The sequence below is a fragment of the Porites lutea genome, chromosome 7 (genome assembly GCF_958299795.1).
Source record: "Porites lutea chromosome 7, jaPorLute2.1, whole genome shotgun sequence".
Taxonomy (NCBI): domain Eukaryota; kingdom Metazoa; phylum Cnidaria; class Anthozoa; order Scleractinia; family Poritidae; genus Porites; species Porites lutea.
In genome coordinates, this window is record NC_133207.1 from 20980497 (window position 1) to 21006462 (window position 25966).

The 25966-nt window shown below is 38.5% G+C and overlaps 1 protein-coding gene across 1 annotated transcript; it reads left to right on the forward strand.

Annotated features, from left to right (window-relative positions):
- The first annotated feature begins 7028 nt into the window (after positions 1 to 7028).
- LOC140943674 (uncharacterized) lies at positions 7029 to 25630 on the forward strand. Its single transcript, XM_073392787.1, has 7 exons — positions 7029 to 7368; positions 9301 to 9990; positions 13359 to 13533; positions 22273 to 22373; positions 23258 to 23339; positions 23858 to 24003; positions 24161 to 25630. Exons 1-7 carry the CDS (start codon positions 7060 to 7062, stop codon positions 24425 to 24427), a joined length of 1770 nt encoding a protein of 589 aa, XP_073248888.1. The 5' UTR covers positions 7029 to 7059; the 3' UTR covers positions 24428 to 25630.
- Positions 25631 to 25966: the final 336 nt, after the last annotated feature.

Below are 25966 nucleotides of genomic sequence, written 5' to 3' on the forward strand. Positions count from 1 at the left end.
TATTCCTTGTTACCCTTGTTACCCCATGTTACCCCTTGTTACCTTCATGTTACCCTTGTTACGCTTGTTACCCCTTGATACCCCCTGTTAACCCTTGTTACCTCTTGTTACCCTTGTTACCCCTTGTTACCCTTGTTACCCCATGTTACCCCTTGTTACCCTTGTTACCTCTTGTTACCCCTTGTTACCCTTGTTACCAGTTGTTACCCCTTGTTACCCCTTGTTACCCCTTGTTTCCCTTGTTACCCCTTGTTACCTCTTGTTACCCTTGTTACCCCCTTGTTACCCCTTGTTCCCCTATGTTACCCCTTGTTACCCTTGTTACCCCTGGTTACCTTTGTTGCCCTATGTTACCCCTTCTTACCCTTGTTACCCATGTTACCCCTTGTTACCCTTTTTACCCCTTGTTACCCCTTGTTACCACTTGTTACCCTTGTTACTGGATGTTACCCCTTGTTACCTCCTTGTTACCCTTGTTACACTTGTTACCCTTGTTGCCCCATGTTACCCGTTCATACCCCTTGTTCCCCTTGTTATCTTTTGTTCGCCATGTTTTTTCCTTGTTACCCCTTGTTTCCCCTTGTTACATTTGTTACCCCTTGTTACCCTTGTTGCCCCTTGTTACCCCCATTTTACCCCTTGTTACCCTTGTTACCCCATGTTACTCCTTGTTACCTTCATGTTACCCTTGTTACGCTTGTTACCTCTTGTTACCGTTGTTACCCCTTGTTAGCCTTGTTACCCCATGTTACCCCTTGTTACCCTTGTTACCCCTTGTTACCCTTGGTACCCCATGTTACCCCTTGTTACCCTTGTTACCCCTTGTTACCCTTGTTACCCCATGTTACCCCTTGTTACCCTTGTTACCCCTTGTTACCCCTTGTTACCCTTGTTACCCGTTGTTACCCTTGTTACCCCTTGTTACCCCTTGTTACCCCTTGTTACCCCTTGTTACCCTTGTTACCACTTGTTACCCCTTGTTACCCCATGTTACCCCTTGTTACCCTTGTTACCCCTTGTTACCCTTGTTACCCCATGTTACCCCTTTTTACCCTTGTTACCCCTTGTTACCCCTTGTTACCCCTTGTTACCCTTGTTACCCCTTGTTACGCCATGTTCCCCCCTGTTACCCTTTTTACCCCATGTTACCCCTTGTTATCCCTTGATACCCCTTGTTACCCCTTGTTACCTCTCGTTACCCTTGTTACCCCTTGTTACCCCTTGTTACCCCATGTTACCCCTTGTTACCCTTTGTTACCTTTGTTACCTCTTGTTACCCCTTGCCACCCCTTGTTACCCCTTGTTACCCATTGGTACCCATTGTTCCCCTTGTTACCCCCTGTTCCTCTTGTTTTTCCTTGTGACCCCTTGTTACCCGTTGTTACCCCTTGTTACAGCATGTTACCCCTTGTTACCCTTGTTACCTCTCGTTCCCCCTTTTTACCCTTGTTACCCCTTGTTACCCCTTGCTACCCTTGTTACTCCATGTTACCCCTTGTTACCCCTTGTTACCCCATGTTCCCCCCTGTTACCCTTGTTACCCCATGTTACCCTTGTTACCCTTGTTACCCCTTGTTAACCTTGTTAACCCTTGTTCCCCTTGTTACCATTTTTCCCCTTCTAACCCCTTGTTACCCTTGTTACACCTTGTTACCCATGTTACCCCTTGTTACCCTTTTTACCCCTTGTTACCACTTGTTACCCTTGTTACTGGATGTTACCCCTTGTTACCCTTGTTACCTCTCGTTACCCCTTGTTACCCTTGTTACCCCTTGTTACCCCTTGCTACCCTTGTTACCCCATGTTACCCCTTGTTACCCCTTGTTACCCCATTTTACCCTTGTTACCCTTGTTACCCTTGTTACCCCTTGTTACCTCTTTTTACCCTTGTTACCCCTTGTTACCCCATGTTCCCCCTGTTACCCTTGTTACCCCATGTTGCCCCTTGTTACCCTTGTTACCCCTTGTTACCCCTTGTTACCCTTGTTACCCTTGTTACCTTTTGTTCGTCTTGTTTTTCCTTGTTACCCATTGTTTCTCGTTGGTACCTTTGTTATCCCTTTTTACCCTTGTTACCCCTTGTTACCCCTTGTTACCTCTTGTTCCCCTTTTACCCCTTGTTAGCCTTCTTACCCCTTGTGTCCCCTTGTTACCCCTTGTTACCTCTTGTTACCCTTGTTACCCCTTGTTACCCTTCTTACCCCTTGCGTCCCCTTGTTACCCCTTGTTACCTTTGTTACCTCTTGTTACCCCTTGCCACCCCTTGTTACCCCTTGTTACCCATTGGTACCCATTGTTCCCCTTGTTTCCCCCTGTTCCTCTTGTTTTTCCTTGTGACCCCTTGTTACCCGTTGTTACCCCTTGTTACAGCATGTTACCCCTTGTTACCCTTGTTACCTCTCGTTACCCCTTTTTACCCTTGTTACCCCTTGCTACCCTTGTTACCCCATGTTACCCCTTGTTACCTCTTGTTACCCCATGTTACCCTTATTACCCTTGTTACCCCTTGTTACCCCTTGTTACCCTTGTTACCCCTTGTTAACCCTTGTTACCCTTGTTACCCCTTGTTACCCCTTGTTACCCTTGTTATCCCTTGTTATTCCTTGTTACCCTTGTTACCCTATGTTACCGCTTGTTACCTCCTTGTTACTCTTGTTACGCTTGTTATCCCTTGATACCCTTTTTACCTCTTGTTACCTCTTGTTACCCTTGTTACCCCTTTTTACCCTTGTTACCCCATGTTACCCCTTGTTACCCTTGTTACCCCCTTGTTACCCCTTGTTACCCTTGTTACCCCATGTTACCTCTTGTTACCCTTGTTACCCCTTGATACCCCTTGTTACCCTTGTTACCCGTTGTTACCCTTGTTACCCCTTGTTACCCTTGTTACCCCTTGTTACCCCTTGTTACCCTTGTTACCCCTTGTTATTCCTTGTTACCCTTGTTACCCCATGTTACCCCTTGTTACCTTCATGTTACCCTTGTTACGCTTGTTACCCCTTGATACCCCCTGTTAACCCTTGTTACCTCTTGTTACCCTTGTTACCCCTTGTTACCCTTGTTACCCCATGTTACCCCTTGTTACCCTTGTTACCTCTTGTTACCCCTTGTTACCCTTGTTACCAGTTGTTACCCTTGTTACCCCTTGTTACCCCTTGTTTCCCTTGTTACCCCTTGTTACCTCTTGTTACCCTTGTTACCCCTTGTTACCCCTTGTTCCCCTATGTTACCCCTTGTTACCCTTGTTACCCCTGGTTACCTTTGTTGCCCTATGTTACCCCTTCTTACCCTTGTTACCCCTTTTTACCCCTTGTTACCCCTTGTTACCCTTGTTACCCCTTTTTACTCCTTGTTACCCCTTGTTACCCTTTGTTACCCTTGTTACCCCTTGTTACCCCTTGTTACCCCATGTTTTTCCTTGTTACCCTTGTTACCCCTTGTTACCCTTGTTACCCCATGTTACCCCTTGTTACCCTTGTTACCCCTTGTTACCCCTTGTTACCCTTGTTACCCTTGTTACCCCATGTTACCTCTTGTTACCCCTTGTTATCCCTTGTTACCCCCATGTTACCCCTTTTTACCCTTGTTACCCCTTGTTTCCCCTTGTTACCCTTTTACCCCTTGTTACCCCTTGTTACCCTTGTTATTCCTTGTTACCCCTTGTTACCCTTGTTACCCCTTGTTACCCCATGTTATTCCTTGTTACCCTTGTTACCCCTTGTTACCCTTGTTACCCCATGTTACCTCTTTTTACCCTTGTTACCCCTTGTTACCCTTGTTACCCCTTGTTACCCCTTGTTACCCCTTGTTACCCTTGTTACCCCTTGTTACCCCATGTTCCCCCCTGTTACCCTTGTTACCCCATGTTACCCCTTGTTGCCCTTGTTACCCCTGCTTATCCCTTGTTACCCTTGTTACCCCTTGTTACCCCTTGTTACCCTTGTTACCCCTAGCTACCCCTTGTTACCGCTTGTTCCCCTTGTTTTTCCTTGTTACCCCTTGTTTCCCCTTGGTACCTTTGTTACCCCTTTTTACCCTTGTTACCCCTTGTTACCCTTGTTACCCCTTGTTACCCTTCTTACCCGTTGTGTCCCCTTGTTACCTCTTGTTAACTTTGTTACCTCTTGTTACCCCCTTGCCACCCCTTGTTACGAAGGTGTCCGGTTAATAGAATTTTTACTGTATATGTGCCTCTCGCCTACCCTCTACCAGTTTTTTTTGCGCTGATACACCCCTCCTCCACCCTTATATAATACTAAGCGATATAAACCTGTTTCCAGGTGCTTTCCCCTTTTGTAGAGCTAACTGATATATTACGTTACTTTGACAAAAATACCCCTCTCCTCCCCTCTAAAGCTCCTATTTTTTGCGCCCCTTCTGAATGTCCCGACGAACAACTGTGCCGAGTTTGATGCTTGTACTCCAGAGTGAACAAAAAAAAAACTAAGCCACGCTACTATACGGGTCACACAGGACCGTGAAATAAGTAGCGGGAGTTATCATTATGACTTATTTACAGGTGAGTTTCCAAATCTTCAAATTTCAAGATTTGACATGCAGAATCTTCAAATTTCAACATTTGACATGCAGAATCTTAAAAATTTTAAGATTTGTCATGTAGAATCTTAAAATTTGAAGATTTAACATGCAGAATCTTGAAATTTCAAGATTTGACATGCAGAATCTTAAAAATTCAAGATTTGACATTTAGAATCTTGAAAATTCAAGATTTGACATACAGAATCTTGAAATTTCAAGATTTAACGTTCAAAATCTTGAAGTTTCCAGATTGGACGTGCAGAATCTTAAAAATTCAAGATTTGACACGCCAAATCTTGAAATTTCACATGCAGAATCTTCAAATCTCAAGATTTGACAAGCTTAATCTTGAAATTTCTAGATTTGGCATGCAGAATCTTCAAATTTCAAGAGTTGACATGCAGAATCGTGAAAGCTCAAGATTTGACACGCAGAATCTTGAAATTTTAAGATTAGACATGCAGAATCTTGAAAATTCAAGATTTCATATGCAGAATCCTAAAATTTCAAGATTTGGCATGCAGAATCTTCAAAATTCAAGATTTGGCATACAGAATCTTAAAATTTGACCTGCAGAATCTTGAAAATATAAGATTTCGTATGCAGAATCGAAAAATTTCAAGATTTGACGTGCAGAATCTTCAAAATTCAAGATTTGACACGCAGAATCTCAAAATTTGACATACAGAATCTTAAAAATTCAAGATTATAGATGCAGAATCTTGAAATGTTAATTAAGATTTGACATGCATAATCTCGAAATTTTGGGATTTGACATGGAAAATCCTGAAAATTTAAGATTTGGTACGCAGAATCTTAAAATTTCAAGATTTGTCACGCAGAATCTTCAAAATTCAATATTTGCCATGCAGAATTTTGAAATTTTAAGATTCTGCATGCCAAATCTTGAATTTTGAAGATTCTGCATGTCAAATCTCAAAATTTTAGGATTCTGTATACGAAATCTTGAATTGTCAAGATTCTGCATGTCAAATCTTGAAAATTCAAGATTCTGCATGTCAAATTTTAAAATTTCAAGATTCTGCCTGCCAAATCTTGTAATTTCAAGATTTTGCATGTCAAATCTTGAAATTGTGAGATTTTGCATGTCAAATCTTGTAATTAAAGATTTTGCATGTCAAATCTTGAAATTTGAAGATTATGCGTGTCAAATCTTGAACTTTCAAGATTCTGCATGTCAAGTCTTGAAATTTCAAGATTATGCATGTCAAATCTTGAATTTTGAAGATTCTGCATGTGAAATTTCAAGATTCTGCGTGTCAAATCTTGAATTTTAAAGATTCTGCACGTCCAATCTTGAAATTTCAAGATTTTGAAATGTTAAATGTTGAAATTTCAAGATTGTGCATGTCAGATCTTGAATTTTCAAGATTCTGCATATCCAATCTTGAATTTTGAAGATTCTGCATGTCAAATCTTGAATTTTGAAGATTCTGTATTTCAAATTTCAAGATTCTGCTTGTCAAATCTTGAAATTTTAAGATTCTGCACGTCAAATCTTGAAATTTCAAGATTCTGAATGTCAGATCTTCAAATTTGAAGATTCTGCATGTCAAATCTTGAATTTTGAAGATTCTGTCTGCCAAATCTTGTAATTTCAAGATTCTGCATGTCAAATCTTGAAATTGTGAGATTTTGCATATCAAATCTTGAAAATTGAAGATTTTGCATGTCAAATCTTGAAATTTGAAGATTATACGTGTCAAATCTTGAACTTTCAAGATTCTGCATGTCAAGTCTTTAAATTTCTAGATTATACATGTCAAATCTTGAATTTTGAAGATTCTGTATGTCAAATTTCAAGATTCTGCTTGTCAAATCTTGAAATTTCAAGATTCTGGACGTCAAATCTTGAAATTTCAAGATTCTGAATGTCAGATCTTAAAATTTGAAGATTCTGCATGTCAAATCATCTTGAATTTTGAAGATTCTGCATGTGAAATTTCAAGATTCTGCGTGTCAAATGTTGAATTTTGAAGATTCTGCACGTCCAATCTTGAAATTTCAAGATTTTGAAATGTTAAATCTTGAAATTTCAAGATTGTGCATGTCAGATCTTGAATTTTCAAGATTCTGCATATCCAGTCTTGAATTTTGAAGATTCTGCATTTCAAATCTTGAATTTTGAAGATTCTGTATGTCAAATTTCAAGATTCTGCTTGTCAAATCTTGAAATTTCAAGATTCTGGACGTCCAATCTGGAAACTTCAAGATTTTGAATGTTAAATCTTGAAATTTCAAGCTTCTGCATGTCAAATCTTGAATTTTCAAGATTCTAAATGTCAAATCTTGAATTTTTAAGATTCTGCATATCAAATTGCAAGATTCCGCCTGTCAAATGTTGAAATTTCAAGATTCTGCATGTTAAATGGTGAAATTTCAAGATTCTGAGGGGGAAGAGGATGCGTGGGGCTATTCGTTCCCAGCCTCCATAGTCCCAGTTTTGAGCGAACACGCGGAACACAGGAAAAAACCACACATACTACTGGGGGCGTAGTGATGGCGTATGCTCGTTCGCTTTTCCGTTCTACAAACTGCGCCAGAACATTATTTAACCGTGGTTTGTTAAGAAGGTTACTTCTTCCGCGATGTACAATTGGAGCTGAGGGCCGACCTTTATTGCAGATTCCGGGTAAAGCGTCTCTTTCTTCGTGGAGTAGACATCGTGGGCAAATAATTCGTTGCTCTAGATTCTGTTCTTCTATAGCGGGCATTGTGCAAAGTAAATACACAGTTGACATACCAGAAGTTTCGCTCAGCGAGTTTATGTTAGATGATTTTCAGGAATATGGAGATGATTTGGCAATGGTAAGCTGAGTTTATGGCCATTAACTAGCTAATCAAGTGTAAAGCACATAATTGTTTGCGAAGTTTGTTGTTATTATGCAGCGAACAACAAACTGGAACGCAGTTCTGTAAAACAGGAGAATGCAAATGAAGTCTTTGTGTACTTTGAACCCTGTGACAAAATGTCCGACAACCGGATAGGATTTTGATTTTTATTAGGTTGTGTTTGTATTGTACATTTGTTCATGTACGTATAAATGTCCCCATTTTAATTATTTCAAGCTTAACTTGGACGACAACACTTTATGTTCGTTTGAATATGTAAACAAAGTGGTCTCTTGGTGCGCTTACAACCTTTCTGATTTGCATGACCTTTGTTCCTTTAGTTAAGTCATGTGAAGTATCTTGTGATTGTATTAATGCACAGCTGATTGATTTCTACTGCTTAAATTGAGACTTTACGCTGTACAATGTGGGTGATATATACCTTTTTCTTGAAAAAGATATTTATTACATTTAACATTATCTATAACATTTTGAAACAAAATCTGTGATGAACACCTGGCCATTTCATGTAATATTCACATTCCCTCTATATCAATTTTCTGAGGAAGTCTTGGATAGAAATTTCTGAGGGGAAAAATGCTGTGTCAGCACTTTCGTTTTGACATGGTCCATTCTGTGTAATATCCACCCCCTCCCCCCACCATGATAAGATTTTCGTAGGGGGGTTGCAAAGTTATTTCTTAGGGGTTTAAGAAAAAATGTGCTATTTCTGAAAGGGGGGCTGTGTTGGTACTTTTGACCCGTTTTTCTCTGAGGTATAGTCAACTTTAAAAAAAAGCACCCATAGGGGTGGGGTTGTAGCTGTTAATATGAAATGGCCCTTTCTCTTAATTTTCTGAGGCATTAGTATGTGTAATCAAATGGTGACGAGTGAAATTAGGGAATAATTTCACGCGTGAAGGCTCGGGAAATTATTAGGAGTTGGACAAAACGCAAGTGAAATTATTCCCTTATTTCACGAGTATACCATTTGATTACCTATTAATATCATGGGTGACGAATTACGTTAGCAATCTTGGACTTTTGACATGTTTATCCGGGACCGTATCGATCAAGAACTCCACTCTCTCAAATGTTTAGACCTTAAATTTGGCTTAAAAAGTTCAGAATTTTTCAGACTTTTTCGGGAAAATACCTGTTAGAATCCTTCTTGATGTTCTCTTGTGTGTTCAGGTTTTCTAAAGCGTCTTTTTGTGCCCTGACATCTTCATTCACGGCATTTTAAAACTTCGTCACCATCTTGACACTGAGACGTACAGAAGGGTTGCCATGGCAATTTAGTAATTTCACACGTGAAATTACAAATTAACGCTGAAATTTCGCGCCAAAATTAAGGAGTAATTCGTCACCTATCATATTAGAAGGTATATCTCATCGACAAGGGGGGGACTATTAAACACAATGGCTCACCCTTTTTATTGATCTCTTCTCATTTTAATCTGATAGTTGCTTGGGGTTTTGTGGATAATTTCCTGTAAGAGGCTAATAAAATAAATTTCTCCTTGTTGAAGCTCCAAGAATGGCTGCATTGAGTAAAGCATTAGACTTGTTAAAATAGCTCTCAATCCACACAAAGCTGTAATCAGATTGTCAGACTACGATTTTGCTAAACCTAATAGAACCACGTTCCTTTTCTTCGTTTATCATTTGGCTTGGTGCACGCTACTGGTGTACACTAGTGTAACACCGTGCCTACGCACGATTTCATGCTGAAGAGAAGGCACCATTTTTTTGCCAAAGCATGGAAAAAAACATGCATGGGCACAGATTAGGCACACTTTAGGCACATGCAGTGAAGGCACGTTTTAAATACTGTATTGAGATTTTAAGTCATGTGTACACCAGTAGCATGTGCCAGGCCATTTATTAATTTTACTTCTTCGCCAGGTTGATGGTGCTTCTGGGAAATCTTACAGCTACAATGAGCTCAATACCTCAATAAAAAAGTTGGGGTCAGCATTAACAAAAAGAGGTTTCAAGAAGGGTGACGTATTTGCTCTGTACCTACCCAACGTGCCAGAATATCCCATAGTATTCTTTGGAGTCATTGCTCTGGGTGGTATAGTGACAACGTTAAACCCAACTTTCACTGAAAAGGAGATTTCATACCAACTGAAAGATTCAGGAGCAAAATACATTCTTACGATACCTGCTATTGCTGACAAAGCAAAGATAGCTGCAGCAGAAAATGGAATAAATGAGGTTTTTGTAATTGGTGAGGCAGAAGGCTGCGAGCCTCTTGATTCGCTGTTGTTTGATGATGGCTCAGCTTTTCCAGACAATGTGCCAGTCAACCCAAAAGAAGATGTATGCGTTATGCCATACTCCAGTGGAACAACTGGCTTTCCAAAAGGTGTCATGCTTACACATCAAAACATAGTGTCACAGGTATGCATGCTTTTACATGATGCCTTCAGGTCTCATCCTTTCCGAGGAACTGTCCTGGGGCTTCTTCCCTTCTTTCACATCTTTGGCATGGTTGTCATCATGGCCCATTTTCTTAAACGTGGAGGAAAAATAGTCTGCATGCAACAATTTGATGGAGAGAACATGGTTGGACTCATTCAAAACTTCAAGGTACTGTTATATTATTTGTCCTTTTCTTCCTTCTTCCAGCTTGTAAATAGTTACCAAAATTGAACACTGCTTCCATTTCTGGTTGGAGGTGTGTCCATGGCATACATATTTATATATTTGACTGACTCTATTGTTTAGTTGAAAATGTGAGCATGGTTTGGTTAATTTTATTTAAACCTAATTTTTAAATGAAAATGGATTAAAAAACTAGGTGAATATACTAACCAACTTATGCACATAATCATTTTCAATGACAAACTCAGTCAGTGATAATAATAATCATCTTTATTGAGGAAACTTTTTCATAAAAGATATGGTTTTCAAAAAGGACCTCAAAACTAGACATATATTATAAAAACAAAAAAAAAGCTATAAAATTACAAAGGGATTAAAAAGATACAAAAAATGCATAAAAAATTAAAAATAAGTATAAGTAAAATTAAACGTAAGTAGCTATATTAAAAACTTAAAAACATTATGTTTAAAACTATTTACATTCCTTGAGTCTTTGATCGTCTGACTGAGGGAGTTAAAATCGGAAACGGCATGATATTGTGTTCTTTGCTTCCCCCAATTTCTTTTGACACATGGTAATCTAAAATTGCCTTTGTTACGTGTATTCTGCCTATGAAGTACGTCTTGTCTAATCAAGTCCATATCTTGATTAATTAGGCCATTGATGCATTTGTATACATGTACACACCTTCTTTGAAATCGCCTAATGCTAATGCCTCAGTGGAGGATGAAGACAATGATCTATTTAAAACTTTAGTGGCCTTATTTTGCAAAACTTGCAAACTAGGCATAAGGGTAATATTATGTTTATCGCCCCATACTAGATCAGCATATTCAAAAAGGGGCATAACAAGACTTTTACAGAAAAGTAGACGCACCCTGAAAGGCAATAAATGCTTTATACGCTTGAGAAGCCCAAGCCTCTGATTGATTTTCCCAGTTAGGTGTTCAATATGATCGGTCCACGTGAAATCCGAAGATATATGTATACCGAGGTATTTGAAGCTGCGAACATTACTTATACTATGATCTAAAATTGAAACGGTCAAATCTACTTTGCTTTCGCGTTTCCTATTACTACCGATAAGCATGCATTTAGTTTTGTCCAAATTTAAAGTCAGTTTGTGATCATGAAGCCATTTCGCCACACCCAGTAGATCGTTATTTAACTTATCACTCAACTCCTTTGAGGATGTATCATAGCAATAAATTACAGTGTCGTCTGCATAAAGTGACGCGTAGCGGGAGTTAAGCACATTTGGCAAGTTATTTATGTAAATCACAAACAACAGAGGCCCTAGAATGCTACCCTGTGGCACCCCATGCGTGACTGGAAGTTCCTCAGATAACTCATTTCCACATGATGTGCGCTGTTGTCTACCAGTTAAGTAAGAACGGAACCAATGAAGAGCTGTTTTAGAAAGGCCGATCTCGGATAGCTTGCATAACATTATTTGATAGTCTACCGTGTCAAATGCCTTGGTTAAATCGATGAACACGGCCCCGCAAAGCTTTCCTTGTTCCATGTTTAAGAGCACTTCATCAGCAAATGAGGTCAAAGCTGTTGTAGTTGAGAAACCCTTCCGGAAACCAAACTGCTTGTTGGACAATAAATTATTGGTAATCAAGTACTGATACAACTGCAAGTGTACCGCTTTTTCCAAAATCTTGCTTAGTGTGGGGAGGATTGAGATGGGGCGGTAGTTGGAAGCGTTGGTCCTGTCACCTGACTTAAACAATGCCGTGATTCTTGCGCATTTCCACAATTTGGGAAATTGACTAGTGCGAATTGAAAGATTCAAAAGTTTAACAACAGATGGTGCAATTGTATAAGCTGAGATTTTAAGAAGTCTCGCGCTAATTTTGTCACTTGAGACCAATCGCTTTGTTTGCTTTCAATGACAAAAGCTGCTCAAGAACAAATGATTGATCCAATTCAGTCAACTCGAACTGGAAAAGCGGGTGTTTTATAATGAAATGGAATTTAAATTCAAGACGGAAGCCTGTATTCTACTTGCTAGAATTCGGCCAACGGAAGCAAAGAAGCTATTCATTAAAGAAGCAATGGATTGGGATGTTATATGCTGAACACCATCAGAGATAATACACTGAATACTCTCTGAAGATGAGTTCCGATTGCATACTTCGTTCACTGCTTTCCACACCTTATCTGAGTCACCCTTGGCTTCCTCACCCTTGGCTTCCTCGATCATGTCATGATACAACTAACATGTGTATGTGAATGTGTATCTAACTGGAAGAGGATTTTTTTGGCATTTTTTCCCTTACAAAAATGTGCCCTGTTAATAAATTAGTAATATTTAAACTGTGCTCACATTATAGCTATAAGTGGCTCTTCCTAAAATGTTCTTAAAGCTGACTAATAAAATGGATCTTGAATCTTGATATAATGAACTCCTATTTAACAAAGTTCTTGGCATAAAGAATGATTTTCTTTACTCCAGCAATAGTATACAACTATCCCCCGAGGGGGAGGTGAATAGTGGTGGATATATACTGAGATGCGAAACGTCAAGGTATATATCTAGCACTGTTCACCAATCCTGAGGGGATAGTTGTTTTAGTATTTACCAAATCAGTTGGATAAAAATGAAAAAAGTAACTTTTTTGTAAATTAAAAACATCACTTAGTGGGAAGTTTGTTTACAATTTACAAACATCTTGGGGATTTTGTCAAGTGCCTTTTTTAGACTTTGTTGCAAATTCAGCAAGAAAATAATTTTCTACCTACCAGTAAACACCGACAAGTTGAACTTCATCACTTTCTTGGTATTTGTTTGTACAACTGCTTCATTTATCACATTTCATCTTCCCAAAAATTTCTCACAAAAACAGTGAATAGCCAAGGATATTCCAAGTTACGGTAGCCGATCAAAACACGTGAAAATTGCTATTCAACTGATTTGGTAAATACTAATACAATATGCAAAAGAACCTCAAAATAATGAAACCTCATGGTAGCAAACAAATTTTGCTATGTTTCCCTTGGCCCTTCTTTACATTGTGGTTCCAATGTATTAAAGATTATAATTAGTATGTACAAAGTATTCCCAGGATCAGTACAAGATCCTCTTTAGTCTGCCCCAATTTCTACGAAATTAATTGGTAGTGCTGCTTAATAAAATGCTTTTGGTGATCAGACAGAAGCCAGACTTGTAACATTGAACCAGTTTTCCAGACAGGAAAAGACAGCAGGAGACAGATCTAGAGAGAGCGTTCAACAACTCTATTTTAAAATGGCATGGGCATAGAGTCAGCAGCAGCAATTTTATAAGGACCATGAAATCAACAAAGTTGTCAGTTTTGAGTGTATAATGATTGTTGTCTTTCAGATCCACTCCTTATATCTAGTGCCACCAGTTATCACATTTTTGAGCAAACATCCTTTGGTGGACAATTATGACCTTACAAGCGTAGATACCATCATCAGTGGTGCAGCTCCACTTGGAGAGCAACTCACTAATGCTTTATGGAAACGTCTTCCCACTGTGGTAGCTATTGGGCAAGGTATACATTTCCCAGTATAAAATAACATAACAGCCATCAATAGTAAATTTGTTATGTCCAGGCTATATTGCTTTTGTCAGACAGGAGACAGAGAGAGCTAGGGTATGAGGGTATGGAGTGTGAGAGCTAAGTGTCTCATGTCTTGAGCTGATGTCAAATTCACCCTTCCGATGTGCAGGTACTAAAGTGCAGGTCACTGTTCCAGGGGCAAATCTAGGGGGAGGGTGCAGGGGGTGTGCACCCTCCCCCCTCTCCCTGAGATGACCTGAGGTTTTCTAATACAACTGGTTTTCTGCAACAAAAAAAAACTATGTGGTTTATTGGTGTTGAAGTAGAGCAAGAGACGAGTGCACCCCCTCCTAAAAAAAATCCTGGATCCGCCGCTGAGTTCCATGGATAATTTACCAAACCACACAGATTCATCTCAATCTAATGGAGCATTTTGTTAAGAGATTAGGGCCAGCAGGCAATTTAATGCTGTTCATTTATCTGTATTGTGGTGACCTGTACTCTGACCTGTGGAAAAGTGACCTGTATTTTAGCCCCACTGCTTCCAAGGGACCCAATGCAAAAATGGCTGCTGGATTGATATTCTTTTGTGTAAATTAAGGGAACGCGTCCAAATATCGGCATTGGGTCACGCCGATGCCGATCAATCAGGTGCCGATTTTTTCCGATTCCGTTTTCAATCGGTACCGATTGAAACGGAATCGGCACCGTTCAAAATTCTTCATCGGGCCAATTAACAGAATTCATCAAATCTTGACTTATATCTGTCAGCGTTTGTCAAAGGGTTGAAATCGTCGGTCACGCTACGTTACTGACAAAAATTATAAAGGGCAATGTTTATGTCAACAAAAGCAAAGCGTGAATGATTGAGTTTTCAATGCACAAACAGGCTGGGTAAGACCAAGTGTTTATCGCCGTATTGTATCTTGTCTTTCTGAAATGTGTATTGTTTCAAAAAAAATTAGCGACAAATGCCTTCATCGAAGAGTTCTTATGGAAGACAATACCAGACAAGATGAAGAATTTTTGTATCGAGCATCTTTAAGCGAAAGATAGCGCGCTGAATGCATTTACGACCTTAGAATCCAAAACGCGTGATTGAAGAATCCTTGCTGGAGGAATTTTAAAATCGTTTAGCCAAGAAAATAGGGGACAGAATACTGTCAGATCAGGCATTCATGACATTGCGTGTACAGGAGCGAACTTGAACCGGCTAGAATCAGGCAAGTTGTTTATTTGCTTGTAAACTTCTCTCGTCGAGTCAAACTCACTGGATCTTTCATTGTTACGTTGATTGCACATTCCGTTGACGCTCCGAATTTTTTAAAAGAAACAACTAATTTTTCGCTCTTTTCTGAAACGAGATAAAACAAAGCTTTCTATAAAATGTATTAACTCGAGTTAAAGAAAGGAAAGAAAACTGCTTTTAACGATCCGGCTTGCGACGTGCGATACGTATTGGATACGTAGGCAGAAGCAACTTGAAAACGCCGTTCCCTATATTTTCAGCTCATCAGAAGTGAATTGAATTATGATAAACTTTTAATTGCAAGTGAAACAAAATACAAAATACAAAACTAGCTTGAAAGCAATGTTTACAAGTTATAGTTATACAGGTGACAACTACAAGTTTGAATAAGCTTTGTAAATAAACAGCAAGTTAGTACACTTATTTTATATATAATCTATTATAAGAATGTTGTTTTACCGGCCTACGCTGAATATTCTTATTGTTCTGTCGGTTTTCAGTTGAAAATATTCTTGAATTATTCTTAGTTATAAATTTTATTACAGCTTATGCATGGCATTTCCGCTTTGGACTGTATTTGGGGTTTGAAACCGTATTCTTTCCGTTTATTGAAAGGAATTATGTTCTCGGTGGATTAGTTAAAAACACATGGCACCTTTTTTCAGAATTTCCAGACCAAAAAAAAATCTCTTAAAAATTCTCGCTAGGCAGTCACGAATTTTTATGAGAGGTTTCGAAATATGACTCGCTCTACATTTTGTTAGAACAGCGTGGAAAAGTTTGTAAGCAATTACCGATCGGCTGACAGAAAACAAATCGTCGAACAGCCTTGTAGACATCTTCGAACCAACTTATAAGGCGAAAAAACATCTACTGAAGTATTGTTGTAATTATTTTACTATTGAGAACAAAGCAAGTTTTAAAGACTGTTTAGTTGAGTGAAATGACTCTTTCATTATTTGGTTTCGTGACATGTTTGCAGAATCACATATCCTTATCAGATGAATGTGATACCCCATTATCCACATCGGAATGTTTCTGGCTCCGATTGAATCGGCAAAGTTTTTATCATTATCGGAAACGGCGACTAGTGCCTACAGATAGGTACCGATTCCGATCAATCGGAAAATTAATCGGGTCCGTTTCCCATGATCGGGTTGCCTACCGATATTTGGACGCGTTCCCTAAAAGTAGCCTGACTAGCCTCATTCTTTAGTACAAAATTCAAAGGAATACATCTCTCAAGCGAGGCTAGTCTGGCTAATTTTAAGTTAATCCAGCAGCCATTTTTGCATTGGGTCCATGATTAGTATTTGTATAAGGCAAATCTACCAATTAATCTTGACTAAGAATTCACTAATCCATGGATCCAGGGCTATCACCAAGAGCCAGGGGCTGGGGATTTTCCCTGGCTACCATGAGCATGAGCCCTGGCTACTCTTATAGGAAACAAAAGGAAATAGAACCTAAAGAACTTCCTAGCTTTACAATTCCCCTCATACTAATTGCATATACCTGGCAACTTGAAATTTTAGCAACAGCCCTGCATGCACCCTTAAATTCCAGTCATTAAGATGATTGCTTATAGTAGCATTAAACCTGTCCTAACATGACTATCATGAATAATTATTTACTAATTGCTGCGGAGCGACCGAAGGGAGCGAGCAGCAACATAATCAGGATTTAAAGGAAATATATAAGGGGCGACGAATTCTCAAATTCATCATTTTTTACCACAATGCATTGCATTTAACCACACTTTTTACCACAATGCATTGCATTTAACCAGAGTGCATTGCGCCACGAACAACTCAAATAAAAACACGGGAAGTTCGGTGGGTGAGAGAGTGCATTGTTCGCTGCTCAGACTTAGAGTTTTCTTTGTGGCAAATTTTCTACAGCACGGTTAGAGGTCTTACCAAATTTTAAGACACGCAGGAGTCTTTCAGATGAGTACGATGGTTCATTTCAATTCAAGAGCCTTTGACTCGTCCAGGTGTTAAACCTGACGAGAAGATGAGCATTTGCTCTTCGACTCCGCAACACGGGGGATATACAAATTCCAGCTTGCTAGAAGGTGATGTGAAAGTGAGAAAATGTCTTGCAATGCTATTCTTAAGAAACTGTATGAGCCGGAAATGGATGTGATTTTGACCATTCGCTTCAAAATAACAGCGGAAATCGAGATAACAAAACATATGTTTTGTGTCCTACTTTGCAGATGAGGACGTGTAACGGCGTTTTGAAAAGCATAATTACGTTCTGTCATTCATTCATTGCCATGGAATATGCGTTTACATTGTTTTTTCACTGTTAATAGCTCGGTTAATGCGGCTGGCGATCATCTTGCCGGCTGAAGTTTCATGGAAAAGGAATAAAATGAAGGACTTTTCCTAACAATTACGGAGTCAGCTTCTGTGGTGTAGTGGTTAGGTGTAGTCGCGTGGAGCCGAAGGTGCAGGGTTCGAGTCCTTCCGAATTATTTATTCATTCTTTCTTTTTTTTTTTCCGTTTTTTGTGTTGTTGTTTTCTATAAATATATAGCTTATATAAATAACTGTTACTTAATGAAGTGCAACAAACAGCAAGGAAAGTATTGTGTTTCCAGAGAAAATATCGTGCACGCATATTAAATATATGGATAAACAATCTGAATTTCTATTATTTCCTACAATTTACTGTGGGAAAACCAGAGTTGATAACCACTTGATCATTTTCTAAACAACGTTCCCACGAGTTCTTTCTATAGACTGATAGTAATTATTCTAGTACTTTCCAACATGTAAATAGGACATTCAATGTCATTTTCGATTCTTTTAAGTCTCACTGCCTAACTAATGCCAGTATCAACAGAATGTGCTGCAGCATTACTATCTTTTAGATACCCTAGTAATATTAGTCTTCATGGTCTCTGTATAAATAGTACGGAGACCTTAGTGATGCAGACCTGTACGATACAGAAGACGTTAAAACAGCGCTGCTTTAGCGACTTATTAGCGCTGCAACGAGTGCTGCAGAAAGGTTACACGAACGCTGTTTTCCGTTCGCTGCAGCAGTGCATTTTTGTGACTGCGTTAACGCTGTGGTAGCGACACTGAGAGCTGCAGGAGCGCTGCCGTAAAGATGCAAAAAAATAGCCACACGAGGCCATACGGCGATAAACAGCTTTTATGCAGTGCTGTGCAGCGTTAGTGAAGCACTGCAAAGAACAGTTGTACAAAAAAAAGAAATGCAGACTTCAACAATACAATAATCATGAGACATGGTAAAGTTAAGTTGACAAGGCCTTATAGTAGCGGAGTAAAAACCACAAGAAAGACAAAATGCAACTGACCCTTGTAGAATCAGACACTATGTAGAATCTATGCAAATGCTATGTCACAAAGCTATGTAAAACCTATGTTAATGAGTCATACATTGCTTTAACCAGATCCTATGTTGTTTCTATGCCAGGACTATGTTTTTTGTATCGAAAATGCTATGTTTTCGCTAGTCAAACGGAACCTACTTAAAAGCTATGCAGTTTTTAAAGGAAGGAATAAAGGCAGAAATGACATAGTTTCCACATAGCCTATACATACAATTTACTTAGCCTTCAGAAAGAGATTTTAGACTTCATAGTCAACCTTATAGAAAAATCATAGGAAATAAATAGCCTTCACATAGGACTGAAATAGAGTTTACATAGTAAAATGGAACAGGGCACAGTTGATTAAATAGCTTTTGAATAGGGTTTGCTTAGAATTCAGATAGCCTAGGAATAGTGAAAACATAGCCTTTTTTAAAGATGACATATACTTTGCATAGCATTAAAATAGGGAAAACACAGAACAAATAGTCTTTGCATAGGTTTGAAATAGGATTTTAATAGTATTTGAGTAGGTAAAACATATCACATACATAGCCTTTAATTAGAGTTCAAACAGAAATTACATAGAATTGACATAGTCTTTTATGTAGGTAGGTTTTGATCTGCTTAAGCAAATTTAGTGTTTAAAATATACCCTCGTAAAAATCACCAGAATAGTAAAAAATAGTATACACATATGAATTAGAATATCTTTTACATTGGTAAGAAATGGGTTTTGACACGAAAAATTGAAAACTATAGCAATATAATACCACGAACACACAACACAAATGCAGTATTTTCATGGAGCAGTTTCAGAGTCGAAACCCCAAGTTAAAGTTTGCTTCATTTGCTTATCGTGTAGACTTTTGGCTGATGTCGTGCTCTTCAGTGCCATACACTTTTCTTTTGACTGCAACGAATAAGTATCTGCAAACAGAAAAGTTGAGATTTTAAGGCAAATGAACACAAAAACAACCTGACGTTTTAGAATGGAAACGAACTAGTATCGAAGCGTGATCGAAGGTGACCGATCCAACTTGTTCAGGTACGCGAAAAGGGGAGACAACACGGGTAAATCGAAACTCAAATTGACAAAAAACATCACTTACCAACGTTAGGAATACTTTTTGTTGAACCTGGCAGGAAAACGACTTTACATTGAAGTAAAAAGAAGCGTCTTCTTGTAAAAACACACGTTTTACAGTTCGTCTTCTTTGACTTGAAAGTGCCCGCGTGGAATCAGCCAATTTTCACACCTTTTCATTGGTTGAAAAGGCCCATGTGACGATAAAACGCTAAGTACGCATGTGTTGAATTCACGGGCTTCCCTGGGAACTAGTGGAAACAAAATGGCTGACAAACACCGAGTACTGCAGCTAGCGTTTCGCAGTTTTGACCATGAATTTCTATTCAGGAGTCGTCCATAATCAAGACGAAGGATCGAAGCTAATATAAAAGAAGAAAATGATGCATGGAGGTATCATTTCAAGTGAAGAAACTCTAGGGAAAAGCTAGAAAGGAAAGTTAAGTCAGGAATGATGGATGTAGCGATTCAATGCTTTACAAAAATCTTCTCACTAAGAAACTATCTGCAAGCACAAAAAAAATTGTAGTAAATGATTTTTAAGTTTTTTAGTTTTAAACACTACTTTTTACGTTGGAAGTATGCTTTTTGTAAGCGCTATTTAACCTGTACAATCAACATGCCTCGTATTTTAAAAGGTATGTTGAAATATCACATAGGAAACGCATAGACTACATATTTCTCATGAGTGAAAATATAAGAAAAATTACGTTTATGTAAAAGCTATTGTAACCTTTATCTCATGATAAAGCTAAATTAAAATGTCACATACTGAAAACATAGGCTGCAAATATGTTTCATCACTTAGCATAGAATATACATAGCACTATGTAAAAGCTAGGAAACTTGTTGGAAATAAAACTGAAGATCGAGATGCTATGTAAAAGCTATTTTGCTTTGTTGCATAGTAAATACATAGGATGCAAATCGGAAGGAAAAGCAGAACTTTCTATTGCATAGTAAATACATAGCTATGTAAAGACTATGAAAAGATTTTGAATAGTATTTGCATAGGTATTAGAAAAGCTATCTACTTTTCAAATAGCCTAAACATAGTTTCAACATAGATTTTGCATACTTTGGACTATGTAGTGTGGTATGCGACATAGTTAATACATAGGCAGTAGTGAACATAACATAGCTGAAACATAGTCCAACATAGTAAACAAATAGCATGAGCATAGGTTTTGCATATGTCTGGTTCTACAAGGGGATACTTTATTAGTATCCACGCGTACACGTTACAAAAGCAGGTGACATATAACAAATCTTCAACAGTCTCACTTTGTAAACATTCAGCAATCACGGTCACTCATCTAAATGTAAGAACATCCATTAAAATGCTGACATTGAAGTTTATCTTTTTTTAAAATAAAGAGAATAAGAGCGATTGTTCTACATAAAGTTTGCACGGACAGCAGCCAAATGATGTTTTGATTCGTTGCAACAGGTTAAGCCTGACATCGCTCACCTTGACGTTTCGTCCATGATCCGCGATCTGCCGTCACTGTTTTCATGAAAGAAATCAACCCAATTTTACTTTGGTCATCGTTAAATTTTACAATGGACTAAGGAACGTACATCATCGTGAATGTTTGAATCTTTTAAATACATGCGTACCCCAGCTGAGATTCTTGTACCTGTGTTGCTTGCTCTGGTTCGATTCGTCGGTACTTCGCGTAGAGTTCACTGAACAGTGCCGTTGTTTACAAATACCTTTGAGCTGTTCCATCCAAAAACATCAACAGAACTTCCACCTCGAAACAGAACTAGATGCTAAAAACTTACAATGTATGAATGTTTGCGCCTTTCATTCTTGAAACGGTCGCAAATGTTTGTCTAGAGATGTAATGGGATCTGAGGCAAAAGTGCCGACCAATTAGATTACAGCCTAGAATGTCTCCAGGGAATTAGCGATAACATTCCCACACTCGCCAGTCATGGAATAAAATTTATTGAAATCTTCATTCCTAAACTATAGAATTTGGAGATTTATTCAATAAGTGATCTTCCCTGCGCACAAGCTTACTCACATTTCTTAGAGGTACAGTCAAAGTTTTCTCGTTATGAAAGCTGTAATCTGTGGCAAAAGGCTTTTCTGGCGATTCATGTTATGAGCGCTCAAGAACGTCGTGCTATCAGATCGAGCGCAGCTGAATTGTAGCGTTACTGCAGCTATTTCGCAGCATTTGAAAGTCGGCAAATGCGCTGCAACACTGCTGCCGAGAGCTTCAAAGGCTGCACCAGCGCTTTTGCAGCCTGCTGCAACTTGAATATTAAGCTGTTGTTTGGCTTCTAAAATGCTGCTAAACAGCTGCAATTTAGCTGTACAGCTATTTTAAAGCGATTTTGTGGCGCCGTACAGCGCTGCAAGTTTCGTACGGGTTTGCTCTCCAGGGTTTTAATTTTGAAGATCTTTAAGTCCTTATTTGGTATCTGCAGCGTTGTGCAGCGATAATGCAGCCTCAAGCATCGCTTGTATTCAGGTTGTCATATGGAGTTGTTTCAATGTTTATATCCAAGTCTCATTGCAGCTTTTAAGCAGCGGCCCGCAGCGCTGCTTAATACCGCTGCTTTACCGTGGCAAAATTTTGCAGCGCTTTCGCAGTGCACGAAATGTGACGTTCTCTACTTTAGCGACTCACGAGCACTGCTTTACAGACGTTTAAGCGCTGTGCAACCATAAAAGCGAACTGCTGCAGCGCTGCGGCAGCATTGCGTCGTTCGTACGGGGACACTTACAGGGTCTTCATTCATGACATAGCTTGTGTTTAACCAAAGCAAAAACTCAGAACCTTTAAGAAATTTTAGTTATTATTTTGTGTTGCTTTTATGTTTCTTTTAGCATTGACTTAAAGTAGGAGTGTGTTTAGGAATGACGGGTACTGGCAGTACCTGTACACTCCTGGCATCTACCAGTGACTCCATGATTTACATGTACATATTTGAAAACATGGTAAAAGAATATTAATTGGTAAAAGAGGAATCCACACCATTTTTTCAACTTATGTTTTTGTTAGCTGTTCACCAATGTGTATTTTATAGGATATGGCCTGACAGAGACAAGTCCAGCAGCAATGGTTTGCCCCCGAAATAATTGCAAGCCTGGTGCAGTTGGAGTCATGTTGCCGAACCTTGAAGGAAAGGTAGAATCAGAATAGTTCAACTAACAGGGGAGGATTTGTAGGGAAGGAGGTTCTTGACTGCCCATGCTCCCCACCCCCTTACAGTTTCATCTACCCTCTTCTTATGTTTTACGTCATAACCAAAACAATCATATCATTATCTGTTGATCAAGAGTCTCCACAAATTGGTGGCAGATGAGCTGGGCAGACCAGTGTCCCCTGTTATTTAATAGACTGCCTGGAAGCTGTATAGAAACAGCTACAGAGGATAATTGGGTATGAAAACAGTAAGCAAATGACAGAAACCATGGACCCTAACCTTGAACAGTACAGTTTCCTACCAGGAAGAACGAATGGAATTAGAAGATTCAAAGGAGAAAAGCAATAAAAAATTATTGGTTCAAATTTTCAAGTGGTTTGAAAATAGGTGGTACAATGATATAATAGTGTTTGGATTTGGTGTGGTTTGAGAAATTGGGATTTCGACTGTTATAGGAGTATTTTTTCGCAAATGTAAGAGAGTAAGTGAGTGTAGTGATCACTTCTTTGGTAACTACATAATATGTACCCTACCGTCTTAAATTTTTAGAATCTACGATCGGCGACAAAATTGTTGAGACATTGTACTTAAATAGGGTGACTTCGGAGAACAAAAGAATCTGCACCCCTCCCCTGTCCGCTCCATTCAAATTGGGGTGTTTGTTGTTTTCTATAGGTAGCTAGAACAAGGGCACAACATTGCACGGAGGGGATGGGGGAGGAAAGCTATATTTCCTCCTTTTGAAGTTCATTAAACGTATAAAAGCCCACTTTTGGGCGAAGTGTCTTAACTCATTTTGTCGCCGATTGTAGGTAGAAAGATATTTATTTGTTGGTCAACATATTAATATCATTTCTTTGTCTAGGTGGTTGATGTTAAAACAGGTGAAGCTCTTGGGCCAAATCAAAGTGGTGAGGTGTGCATTAGGGGACCATCAATAATGAAAGGTACTACATGTAACAATAAATAATGTTCTCCTTATAGATCTATTCACCACAGTTCATCACTTGTTTATTAACCATGAAACATTAAGGCAAACAAAAAAAAAACAAAAAAAAAATAACAATAATAATAAAGTGCAAGATAAATTATAGTGGGATTGTTGACTTCTTGAACTTTCATGATATGATGTTTACAACCAGCATAAAGAATGCATAATATTATTATTACACCATTAAATTTGAAGAATCATCGTTGTTAACTCCCTGCCGAAAAATATACCCGGTAAGGTTAGCATCTGTAAAAACAAAGACTTCCAGAACTTCCAAAGATGTTAATACAGTTGAAATCTCAATACAACAACAGCCTTCCTGAACGATAACGAACAATATTCTTCACTCCAGAAAAAGTAAAATATATGGAAAAAACCTTGATGATATTAACATTCCAGATGAAAGCTAATGTTAATATAACATCTTGTTTGTTTGTTTGTTTTTGTTTCATGCATTTTTCCTTCTTGTTTTAGGCTACCTTAATAATGCTAAAGCTACTTCAGAATGTATTACCCCTGATGGATGGTTTCATAGTGGTGATACAGGATACTATGATGAAGAGGGACACTTCTACATTGTAGACAGACTTAAAGAACTCATTAAATACAAAGGATTTCAGGTAGCAATCTCACTATTTGTGTAAGTCTCATCACTCTTACATGTTCAAACATTAATACCGATGGTTTTTAAGCTTTTCATCTACAAAAATGTGAGAACGTGAAGCCACTAGTTGAAGGGATTAATCACTATTTACTATGATTGAATTGTTTTCACAGGTCCCACCAGCTGAATTAGAAGCTCTCATTCACACTCATCCAAACGTATTGGATGTTGCAGTGATTGGAGTTCCCTGTGAAGAAGCTGGAGAACTTCCTAAAGCATTCATTGTTCCAAAAGGTGAAGTTGATAAGAAAGAAATTACAGAGTTTGTGGCGGAGAGAGTTTCTCCTCATAAAAAGCTTCGTGGGGGTGTGGAGTTCATTGAGCAGATTCCTAAGACTGCAAGTGGAAAAATATTAAAGAGAGAGCTGCGAGACAAGTAAAGTAACATTACAGCCGAGGAAAAGTTAACAATTATTACATAGTGGCTGAGTATGATATGAAAAAGTTATCTGAAATTGAGGAGGATGTTATCTGCTAAGTGCAGAGGCCAAAGTAGATACCACCCCCTGTGGTCTGCTTAACTCTACATACACCTGAACCTCTCTGCAACAGCTTCCTTGGGGACAGAAGAAAGTGACCATTTTAACGAGGTGGACGTTGTAGAGAGTTTTCAAACAAGGGCCGATGTATGGATTTTTTCTTCTGCCGGGACAAAAAAAAGTGGCCGTTGCAGAGAGATGGCTTTTGTGGAGAGGTGGCTGTTAGCGGAGGTTCAGCTGAAATTTATCATGATGTGTGAATGAATTTTATGCATGATTCTTAAAGCCTTCTGCCATTTTCTTGCCAGAACAGCTGAGCCACCATGATTTTCACTGGCAGAAGATATGTCTGTCCCTGTTTCAGTTTACTTTTTCATTATTGACCTCAAGTATTGTAAAAATAACAGCTGCAAACATTATCCAAGTTAGTCAACACTAGCTGGTCATTGGCCAGGGGATCTAAACCAATCAGAAATAGAGACTTGATTGAACTACCATGCTGTACTCAAGATCCTATTCTGTATAATTAGTACAAGTTATTTAAAAATATATATTTTGAAAAGTTTTGAGGTTCTTTGTTACTAAATGCACCTTTTAATTACGTAATCTATTATGTAGACAAAGAAGAAAAATTCAATCAACACAAAATGAGACTTTTCAACATTTCATTTTCATTTTTACTGTGAAACTCACAAAACCATGAACACCAGAAATATTTGTGCAGTAATGTTATTGCGTTGCAAGGAAATAGCCAACAAAAAGGTGTGAGAAAACTAAACTGCCACAGTAACGGTAATTAGTTTGTGGTTTTGAGGTTTGCTCGCGTGTCCTGAATTTTATGTGATAGGTCACTTGACAGGCATCCTTACTTTACCAATATACTGGCAGGGATGTCACTGTTTCACAGTGTTAAATTAATATATGTTTAATAGTGAAGAATTTCTTAGAAAGTACCTGTGAATAATAACAATATTTTTCAGTTCTCTTGACATTCGCACAATAGGCTGCATGAACCTGCACACAAATGAATATTTTTCTGTTGTCAATAATGATAATAATAAACTATTAAAAATAATGAAAGAGAAATAAAAGCAAGCCTTTTTATGTGGTTATATTATTTTCAACCATCAAAAACATAACCCAACTGCAGTTGAGTCTACTTTATTACAGTCATAAATTTGTGATGGACATAATGGCAGGCTTCACTGATTGTACCCTTAAATAAATATGTACTGTAGAAATGTTGCAATATGTTGAGGGCATTTTGGCCAGGTTCCCTCTAAAAAAATAATTCTATGTTCTTGCACCAAAAGGGTAACAAGTCACAAGGGTGTGTCAATTTTGGTTCTTTCATAAACAGAGAAGTAAACAATTACCCATCTAGAATATCTGACATGGTGGGGCACATTTAGGAACAGGGAATACACAACCAGTTATCTT